Below are 12,029 nucleotides of genomic sequence, written 5' to 3'. Positions count from 1 at the left end.
TCTGTAAACAGTAACAAATTTTTCTAAAGAAAAATTAAGTTAAAATAAATTTACTGGTTCTTCAAACAAACAAAAAAAAAAAAAATTCAATTCAATTATTATTACTAGTTTTAAAGAATGATTAAAGTTAACATTGTTAGTTCTATAAACGGCTAATTGATTTATTAGTTAGCCGTTCTTCTAAAGAAAAATTGAATTTAAAAGTAACTGGCTCTCTGAAAGAAAGCAAAATTAAATTCAAAGAGGATTTTTGAAATGGGAATATTTTCCATTTCCATATCAACTCTTTTGGCTAGTTACATCGTAAGTTCTGTAGATCATAACATAACCTGCTTAATCAATTACAAACAAATAGATAACAGAAATAGTCCTAATGAAGTATATTATATGCATGTTTAATCTAGTCAGTCTGATTTTATTGGAAGCTTCAGATTTTCTAAACATCCACAATGTTTTGATTAGTTATTAGATCTGTTGTATGATCAAAGACTTTTTTTCTGGATTAATGCATGCTGTAAATTCCGACTTGATTTTTTTTTTAAGTCTCTCCTGAGCATCAATTGCAGAGGATATTTCAAAGCTTCTTCATTTCCTTATGTACAATCACCGATAGTAAAATAGATGGCTATGCTGAATCACTGGGATTAAGGCGGCGAGCTGGCAGAAGCGTTAGCGCGCCAGGCGAAATGCTTAGCGGTATTTCGTCTGCCGTTACGTTCTGAGTTCAAATTCCGCCGAGGTCGACTTTGCCTTTCATCCTTTCGGGGTCGATAAATTAAGTACCAGTTTCGCACTGGGGTCGATGTAATTGACTTCATCCGTTTGTCTGTCCTTGTTTGTCCCCTTTATGTTTAGCCCCTTGTGGGCAGTAAAGAAATATATGCTGAATCACTGGGAGACATTGAGGCTCATGGCCTAGTGGTTAGAGCAGTGGACTCGCGGTCGAGGTATCGCGGGTTCGAATCTCAGACCGGGCGATGTGTATGTGTTTATGAGCGAAACACCTAAGCTCCACGTGGTTCCGGCAGAAGGTAATGGCGAACTTCTGCTGACTCTTTTGCCACAACTTTCTCTCACTCTTTCCTCCTGCATCTTGCAGCTCACCTGTGACGGACCGGCATCGTGTCCAGGTGGGGAATCTATATGCGAAGGAAACCCGGGAAACCAGCCCTTATGAGCCAGGTATGACTCGAGAAGGAACAAACAAAACAACTGGGAGACATTGCTGGCCTTACAGTTTCTTGAGCCTGATTGACTTAGAATGATTTGTTGTGGTGATATTAGTTGGCTGCTCTTTATGCTTAGTTACTATCATGATCAAGTTGGATGACTCAGAATTGAATGAGACTTGCAGACTTTGATAAAATCAGGCATAATTATACCAGATATATAGTTAGTTCTTTGTGGGTCTTTACTAGTTGTTTCAGTCCTTTTGTAACAGTTTGGTTTTACAGCTATATCAGCACCACCGTCATCAGCATCATCACCATCATTTAATGCCTTGTTTTTTTCCATGCTAGCATGAGTTGGATAGTTTGACATGAAGAGCAAGCTGGAGGCTTGGCTAGGTGCCTTTCCTAATCCCACTTATATATATTTTAGTTTAGGGGTCCTCAACAATTTTTTATCTATAGACTCCTTTGATTACTATACTATTCTGGTGGTCCTCCATGGTCATTTGATGTTTAAAAACTAGTTTTATAGAAACTTCTTTGAAAATTCGTATTTAGTTTTTCACACATTAGTTTGTGTAGGTTGAACTGTGGACCCTGCCAAAATATTATATGGACCCTCAGGGGCCATACAGACCTTGGTTGAGAACCACTGTATTAGTAAATTGTCCAAAAGTCAGAAAAAAAAAACACACTCTAAAAGAAATTCATGTATTCAAATAATATATCCTTGGTTGTCAAAAGCTGGCCAAAAAGTTACCATTGGTTTCACTTCCAGTATTGTAAATGCCCATTGCAATAGCAGATGCAAGACCCATGGTAACTTTCTGGTCTGTTTTTGTCAGAACTAAGGATATAACACAAATACATAACACACACACACACACATGGTAAAAATTGCATTGCTCAGTGATTAGAGCATCAGGTTTGCAATCATGAGGTAGTGAGTTTGATTCCTGGACTGGGCTGTGTGTTGTATTCTTGAGCAAGACACTTCATTTCATGTTGCTCCAGTTCACTCAGCTGTAGAAATGAGTTGTCACTGTTGCCAAGCTGTATCGGCCTTTACCCTTCCCTTGGATAACATGGTGGCATGGAGAGAGGAGGACGTTGGTATCCATGAGTGACTGCTGGTATTCCATAAACAATCTTACCCGGACTTGTGCGCCTTGGAGGGGAACTTTCGTGGTGCAATTCCAAGGTTATTCATGACTAAAGGAAGGGGTCTTTACACTTTACACGCACACACACACACTCTCTCTCTCTGGCATCCTACACATTGAAATACCTAGATTCTATAACTCCAGCAACTGAATATATATATATATATATATGCCTCGACTGGCTTCTGTGCCGGTGGCACATAAAAAGCACCATCCGAACGTGGCTGATGCCAGTGCCGCCTTGGCTGGCTTCTGTGCCGGTGGCACGTTAAAAGCACCAACCGATCGTGACAGATGCCAGACTCCCCTGGCACCCGTGCCGGTGGCACATAAAAAGCACCCACTACACTCGCGGAGTGGTTGGTGTTAGGAAGGGCATCCAGCTGTAGAAACACTGCCAGATCAGACTGGAGCCTGGTGCAACCCCTGGCTTCCCAGACCCCGGTCGAACCGTCCAACCCGTGCTAGCGCGGAAAACAGACGTTAAACGATGATGATGATATATATATATATCCATCCATACATATACTCTGTGAGTGCATGTGTGCTTATTGAAACGTAGGGACCTTCTGTCTGATTACTTAACTCTCAAGGGAATTCCACATCCTCCTCTTCATCCACTTCTTCATTGTCATCAAAATTACAATCACTGCAATCTTGAGCATCATCACTATCATCTACTATTAGTAACCGTGACCATAAAGTAAAGAACTAAATCACATCGCAATAATAATTGTTACATCTATTCAGATATGCGATTAAGTCTTTTTCTTCAAATTTTTTTACCATTTAATAATATTCATTTTTATTCTTCTTTGGTTTCATTTATTTTATTTCTTCTTTGTTTTTTTTTTTTATTGTGGGCAAGAATTCTAGAGTCAGTCAATGAAAACTAATCATCGTGTTCCATTACTTTGCCATACATTGCCTCGTCTGTTATTACTCCCAACATTTAAGGGAATATGTTACAACTGTTAGTCTCCGGTTATACACATCCATATATCAGCCTATATGTCTGTCTGTCAACATACATGCAGTCATACACACACACACACAGACGTGCATACATACCATCCCCACATGTGTATATGTCTGTATATGCATATATATGTCTGTCTGTCTATCTATCTACACACACACATACATACATACATACATACATACACACATACATATATATATATATATATATATATATATATATATACTTACTGTTAGCAAAAGTCAGTATGCGTGGTGTTCAATTATTCCATAAATGAAAAATTCATTATATATACATATGTATGCATGAATGCATACATACATACATACATACATACATACATACATACATACATACATACACATATATATATGCATATATATATATATATATATATATATATACATATGTGTGTGTGTGTGTGTGTGTGTGTGTGTGTTCATATATATATATGCACATGTATGCATACATACATATACACGTATATCTATATACATAATATATATATATATATATATACACACACACACACACACATATTTATAGAAATGTAGATTGCCAAAAGCTTGTGTGCACAGATGGTGAAGAAAGTATTTAATACATAGAATAGAATGTCCATTTTTTCATTAATAGATGTTGTCAAAGTTTCTTGAATAACAATTCTGAGCTTCACATGTTCTGCTGGGTAAACAACTTGTTCGAAAACCATGGACATGAAATCTTGAATGCCTATGCATGTATGCATTTGTGTAAATAAACATACACACCACAGTGTGTTGGTGGATGCTCCCCCAGGCAAGAAGTGGGCTGGTCCAAGACTAATAAATAGTGGACTGACACAGTCAGTAGAGTTGGTTGGCGAAGGTATGCAGTTTGGACTAGTCCCATAGAGACAACAAAATACTTTTGTCATCATAGGATATATCAGTGGTGATGAGAGTTCGGTCCACTGGAACATATCACATCAGACCTAGTACATAACTGGTAGTTATTTAATTGACCCTGAAAGGATGAAAGGCAAAAACCAACCTCGGCAGAATTTGAACTCAGAACATAGTGACAGGCGAAATACTGCTAAGCATTTCATCTAGCATGCTAACGATTCTGCCAGCTCGCTGCCTTAAGTAATAATAATAGTAATAATAATAATACTTATGTTGTACCTTGGGATAGTCATATTGTCTTAATACCTTATAATCAAACACACTCACTGGTTTGATTTCCACTCATTTATTATTTATATTTTTTCTTCGAAAATTTTCGTTGCTTTTGCAACTTTGTCAATGGATGTTGACTCTGTCTGTTATTGGAGCTGCCAGATGCAAAAATGAAATAATAATAATAATAATATAAATATTAGAAAATTCATAATAGAAGACATTATGGAATCTCCTATGTGTAATTCCTTAGGCAAAGATTAACAACTATTATAATATTACTTGGATGAAATTGCAATTTATAGTTTGTAGAATTTATCAGTACATAGAAAAATAGGGGGACAAAAGAATAGAGAAGAGGAAACATAATAATAATAATAATTATAATAATAATAATAATCCTTTCTACTATAGGCAAAAGGCCTGAAATTTGGGGCAGAGGCTAGTTAATTACTTTGACCCCAGTGCGTAACTGGTATTTATGTAGCGGTGCAAGCAGTCAGCGCCATATTGGATGAGATCTCGCGGCAGCCATTGCCATCTCTGAGACTGGAGCGAGACCTCACCTGCATTCCATTTGCCATGTGTGAGATCACAACGAGGCACATGATAGAAAACTATAAATAAAGGGAAAACCCGATTCGATTCTCTCACTTTTTGGCGTCACTTTGTGAACACCACCACTGGCTGGACCAGTCTATATGTTGTATCTCGGGCTGACCAAAGCCTTGTGAGTGGATTTGGTAGATGGAAACTGAAAGAAGCCCATTGTATATTTGTGTGTCTGTGTGTCTGTGTTTGTCCCCCAAGATCGCTTGATAACTGATGCTGGTGTGTTTATGTCCTCGTAACTTAGCGGTTCAGCAAAAGAGACCGATAGAATAAGTGCTAGGCTTCCAAAGAATAAGTCCTGGGGTCGATTTGCTCGACTAGAGGCAGTCCTCCAGCATGGCCACAGTCAAAATGACTGAAACAAGTAAAAGAGTATATACACATACACAAGCACACATACAATTCTGTATATCTATACATATGGGTGTATATCTATAAGTATGTGTGAATAAGTGTACTTATAGATTTGTATGTTTGTGAGTATGCGAGCTGTGTAATGTATGAGTATATATATGTATTACTCTTTCTCTTTTTACTCTTTTACTTGTTTCAGTCATTTGACTGCAGCCATGCTGGAGCACGGACTTTAGTCGAGCAAATCGACCCCAGGACTTATTTTTGTAAGCCTAGTACTGATTCTATAAGTCTCTTTTGCCGAACTGCTAAGTGACGGGACGTAAACATACAAGCATCGGTTGTCAAGCAATGCTAGGGGGACGAACTCAGACACACATACATATACACACACATACATATATATACATATATACGACAGGCATCTTTCAGTTTCCGTCTACCAGATCCACTCACAAGACATTGGTCGGCCCGGGGCTATAGCAGAAGACACTTGCCCAAGATGCCACGCAGTGGGACTGAACCTGGAACCATGTGGTTGGTAAGCAAGCTACTGACCACACAGCCACTCCTGCGCCTATGTATGTTTGTGTGTATATATGTATATGTCATTGAAACTCCCTAAACTAGAAGATATTAAGTATTACTGTAGAATAATAAGATTACCTATGAAGACATGCGGTGCCCCAGCATGGCCACAGCTCGTGAGCTGAAACTAGATAAAGATAAAGATAAAGATAATCATGCAACATCAACGTATGTAATCACCATAAACCATGAACCCATAAGCAGGTTTAACCTTATGAAGATGAATGGACGGATTCTGTATGTACAAGTGCACGTATATGTGTGTTTGTATGCACATACAGCCATACACCAGCTTTCAGTTATGCATGCATGTGTAAGATGTACTTAAGCATAGAGTGAATGTTCTGGCAAACATTTGTGTGTGTGTGAAAGTAAGTGTGTGTATATATGATATATCCTTGTATGTACATGATGCTGAAGTATGCCTACATTCGCATGCTAGTATTTGTGTGATGTGTCCATGATACACAATATAACCCCAACCCACATGATTTTGATATTTAGTATGTGTGCACTTGTGGTGTATGTATATTTATATATATAATATATATATTATATATATATGGAGGCGCAATGGCCTAGTGGTTAGGGCAGCGGACTCGCGGTCGCAGGATCGCGGTCGCAGGATCGCGGTTTCGATTCCCAGACCGGGCGTTGTGTGTGTTTATTGAGCGAAAACACCTAAAAGTACCACGAGACTCCGGCAGGGTGTGGTGATCCCTGCTGTACTCTTTCACCACTCTTTCTTCTGTTGGCCAGCTCGCTTAGCCAGCGGGGTGGCGTCATTTGAAGGCTAAAACAATGCGAACACATTGTGACCAGCGATGTGTAACAACATCTGATGGTCTGGTCGGTCACGTGATTATATATATATATATATATATTTAGAGAGAGAGAGAGAGCAGAGAAACTTGCATTTATGCTTGTGTATGTTCGTTTTGGTGTGTTCATGATATGCACACTTGTAAACATACATTTAAATATATATATATATATATATATATATATAATATATATATATATGTATATGCCAGTGCCGCCTTGACTGGCTTCTGTGCCGGTGGCATGTAAAAAGCGCCAACTGATCATGGCCACTGCCGCCTCCCTGGCACCTGTGCCGGTGGCACGTACCAAATCACCCACTACACTCTCGGAGTGGTTGGTGTTAGGAAGGGCATCCAGCTGTAGAAACACTGCCAGATCAGAATGGAGCCTGGTGCAGCCATCTGGCCGTCCAACCCATGCTAGCACGGAAAACGGATGTGTGTTTGTTTTAGTCATTAATATGGACATAGTTTATCATGTAGCGATATATGCATACATATAATATATTTTTGGTCGGACACTCCCGAGGATATGCAGTCATATGATGTGCACGTACGCGTGCAATGTCTCCTTGGATTTACATATTTATAAACAAGCATTTGAATGCTAATTTTAACAGCCAAATAAAGTTCCTTTAATAATATTATCTGCAATCATTGTTTCACTTGCTGTTGTATGAACTCATATAATATATCTCCAAACCTTGTGTGTGATTAAACGTATGGTTACATTTGTACACTATTATATATATCTGTTACACTTATAATATATCTTTAAATGTCATTGATCTATATTTTAAATACATACTACAAAATTAGATAAAATATTATAAACATAGATTCATTATTTAAAATACTATTATAATTGAACAATATTATTGATGGCCCTATAGTTGTTAAATTAATTAATTAATTAATTAAAATACAAGATAACAATTGATGTTGTTGATGTTAATTTTTGTAACCCTCTTGATTTGAATGGCTGTATATTATTTGTAAAAATGTAACCATTATAATTTGAAGCTATTTAAATTTTGGAGAATAAAAAAAAATAAATTGAAGCAATAAAGAAATACATTTAAAAGGAAATAAATAAAAAGAGCAAATAAAAAAAATGTGTTACTGCCTCAATTTTGTTGTAGCAGACTGTTTAGGCAAATTATATAAAATAAACATACAGCAAACTAATAACAATGAATAGAAACATGGGTCTTAATGTATGGCTACTTTCTACTGTTTTGATTCACTACTTAACTGGCTAGATTTGCATATATATATATCATCATCATCGTTTAACGTCTGCTTTCAATGCTAGCATGGGTTGGCGAACCAGATGGCTGCACCAGGCTCCAATCTTGATCTGGCAAAGTTTCTACAGCTGGATGCCCTTCCTAACACCAACCACTCCGAGAGTGTAGTGGGTGCTTTTTACGTGCTACCTGCACGAGGGCCAGTTAGGCGGTACTGGCAACAACCTCACTCGAATCTTTTTACACATGCCATCAGCACAGTTGCCAGTAAGGTGACGTTGGTAACGATCACGCTCGAATGGTGCCCTTTTACATGCCACAGGTACGGAAGCCAGTTGGCTGCTCTGGCAATGATCATGCTTGGATGGTGCTCTTGGTACCTTACTAGCACGGGGCTCGAGTGCCAGTAAGGCGACGCTGGTAATGATCACACTTGAATGGTGCCTTTTATGTGCCACTGGCACGGAAGCCGGTTAGCCGCTCTGTCAACAATCACACTTGTATGGTGCTATATATTATATATAAATACGTATATCATCGTCGTCATCATTTAGCATCCATTTTCAATGCTGGCATGGGTTGGATGGTTTGACTGAAAACTGATAAGCCGGAGAGCTGCACTAGGTTCCAGTCTGATTTCACCTGATTTCTATGGCTGGATGACCTTCCTAATGTCAACCATTCCAAGAGTGTAGTGGGTGCTCTTCGCATGTCACTGGCATGGTTGTCTGTTATGTGTCACCTGCATGGGTGCCCTTCATGTGTCACTTGAAGGCTATCCAAAAGGATAAGAAAAACAAGAAATAGCAAGATTTGTGCTATTGGAACACAGAGAATTTAGGACCAGTCAGCTATGTGACTGGTGTGTAAAAGGGAGAGTATGAAAGACAAAATGGCCATGGGTCATGTGTCATCAACAGGCAGAGGAGAAAGAGGACATGAGAGAGTGAGCGCAACATAGGGAAATCAAGGGATGAAGGTGGCAAAAAAGAGAAAGAAGAAAGGCTAGAAATAGAAGTAAGTGTGTGTGTGTGAGAGGGAGAGAGAAGGAAAGAGATGAAAGAAGAAAAAAGACAAAGAGGAAAGGCTAGAAATAGTCACACTGATATATAAATAACTTTACAGTTAATAAAAGCCAGGATGCGTTGCATTCCATTACTTAATGACTGAAACAAATCTATTGCAAATACACAAAAGACAAATATTCCCATACGTGTATTTCCGTTGAGGGCTTATTTGCCCCGTTATTAGACTATTTTCTTTAGTCATTGCACTGTGATTGCTTATAAGCTTCAAGCTCATAAAACACTTGCAGTGTGGAAGGTGTTTGTAAGCCATTTAAGAAACACACAAAAACCGTTAGATTCACTTCAACATTTAAATTTAATTTGTCAAAATATTTTCGTCGCTTTCAGACCGCGACCTGTTCACTGACAAGACTTTGTGATGCATCACAAAGTCTTGTCAGTGAACAGGTCGCGATCTCAAAGCGACGAAAATATATGTGTGTTTGTATGCACATACAAACACCTTCCACGCTGCAGTTGTTTTCGTTCCAGCAAACGATCTCAAATCAAGTCACTTGCTAAGCAAGTACATCTCCGTAATTCATAAAATACTATTATTATTATTTACAGAATTACTAAAGTTGATGTTGCTTATCAAAAACCATCACACACACACATATATATATATATATATATATATATATATATCTTTTGAGCACTATTAAGTGTCTTCTAAACTGAGAATATCTGAATCTCATCTGTGAATCACACACACACACACACACACACACACACACACACACATCTTTGAAGCTGATTTTCCATATTATATATAATGTAAACTAATTTTCCTGATGTATTGGCCTTCATTTCTTAGATTTTTGTTTTCTTGATTTTAAATGCACATATAAATTTTTATCTACCACTTTACATAACTCGCTGGTTACAGATATTTATCAGTAATGCTCTTCTGCACCAACCTGATTCTTTGGTAGCGTGTCATTAGGAAATGGATGTAACACTGGATGGTCTAAGCCTGCAATACATTCTTTATGGTTATTCATCTGACTAAATTTTCCTATTAGCTTTTGGGTGCTAGGAGCTCATTATATTAAATATATTACTCAGGCATGTGATTCTGTTGGTGTCCTTTATGTTTTCGCCTACACAAGAGAATTTTTAGTAGCTTATATTTTATGCAACATTTTGTTTTTTTTATGTCAAGTGTTTTTTAAAAATTATTTTTTGATATATTAACATATTTTCAGAGAAAAATGTCTGAAAATGTCAGAACATAAAATGAATTATAATGAAATATTCAGATGTACTTTAAGACTATTGTTTGTTTTGTTTTTGTTTTCTTACGATAGTGGACCTTTGCGAACTTCAGGAAAAATTGTTGAATGTCTTTTGAAGTAGTGTTCTTTGGTGTAAAACTAGTTGTATGCAATAAATATCAGTCACAACACTTTCATGTTAATAGTAAACTTATACTTTTTGTTGCTATATTGTTAACTTATGTTTGGAACCTAAATTAACATGAAAGTTTGATAGAGGTTTTTGGTTCATTATTAAGTCAGTATCGAAGGTTTTGATTCAGATCATTTTAACCCTTTTGTTACCATATTTCTGTTGAAATACACTGCATTTATTTCAATAAATTTTGGAAATAACAAAGAATTTAGTAAAATAACTTTGTCGTTATTAAGTTGGTATTTGGAACACAACATGAAATTTTGAGGGAAGGTTTTAATTTAGATCTGTTTAACCCATTTTGTTACTCTTTGCTCTTTTACTTGTTTCAGTCATTTGACTGCGGCCATGCTGGAGCACCGCAAGAATGTGTATATATATATGTGTATATATATATATATATATATATATAAAAGAATTTGACATGATCGTTAGAACCATGTGAGTTTGGTTAATAATGTGGTTGATGTTTATGTCCTTGATATCTTCAGGTGAATCTCAAGTATATACACTGGGACAGATTGGCAAACATATTGTGGTTTCGACAAAGCTCTCAAAAGGTGCAGCAGAGCAGAAGATGATTTCAGCCGAAAACACCATCACAAGACTTTTAGGTAAGTAAACTCAATTGCGTTTATTCTCCATCATGTTCTAAACAAAATAATGCTAGTGATAGTTTGCCCTTGCTTCTATTCTACCTCAACCCTGCCCCTTTTGCTTCTCCTCCTCCTCCTCCTCCCATTGCTATTTGTTGCTACAGTTGACAGTATTATTGTCATGTGACAATAGTTTTTAACAATAAATGACTTTGAAATCACATAGAAAATATATATATATATATATTTTGTGAAATAGAAAGATGAATAATCTTGTTGCAGGTTAATCAAAAGTTTAAACCGATACCTTGGTAGCAAAATCACAGCAGAAGACAGCACGGTTGGAGGTACAACCATATGGTGTTGCAACCGTGCGTTGGTGCGGATAATTGAATTTTAATATTATTAGTGAATTGAAGAAATGGAGTTGAACGAATTGAACAGAAATCGTTTTATTGCATTCTACACGTGTTTCGAAAGGCACAATTTACCAATTCCGATTGAATACTGAGACCATATTGTGTCTTTCTCTTCTCAAGGAAATAAGAAGATCCGTTGGAATAAACAAAAACAGAACAGAGGCGGAGCAAAACAAATCGAACGAGGCTCCTAAGAGCCAATGGCCAAACTGTTTATCAATGTATGTTGAAACGGGTGGTGGGTGCGTTGAGGATTTTAACGGGTCAGGCACGTTCATTCCGGTGGGTGAGGGCACGGGTGTGCGTAGATGTTCTTTGTGACCGAGACTAAAGTTCTGACTATTTAAAGAATATTAGGTGTATTATATGGGGCGAGACAAAATCTACTTAGAGACATGTGTGTGTGTACTGTTCTATATATGTGTGTGGCCG

The 12,029-nt window shown here is 37.4% G+C and overlaps 1 protein-coding gene across 2 annotated transcripts in view; it reads left to right on the top strand.

Moving 5' to 3' along the window:
• Positions 1-12,029, top strand: part of LOC115230770 — a 36,381-nt gene that overhangs the window by 19,067 nt on the left and 5,285 nt on the right. For both annotated transcript variants that reach the window (XM_036499813.1, XM_029800905.2), the window contains one exon: positions 11,074-11,196. In XM_036499813.1, coding sequence (XP_036355706.1) covers positions 11,074-11,196 — 123 coding nt within the window. The remainder of the gene's footprint in view (positions 1-11,073; positions 11,197-12,029) is intronic.

This window comes from Octopus sinensis, unplaced genomic scaffold, assembly GCF_006345805.1.
Source record: "Octopus sinensis unplaced genomic scaffold, ASM634580v1 Contig16353, whole genome shotgun sequence".
In the NCBI taxonomy this organism is placed as follows: Eukaryota; Metazoa; Mollusca; class Cephalopoda; order Octopoda; family Octopodidae; genus Octopus; species Octopus sinensis.
Note: the sequence above shows the minus strand (reverse complement) of the source record. Positions and strands in the feature narration are given on the sequence as shown.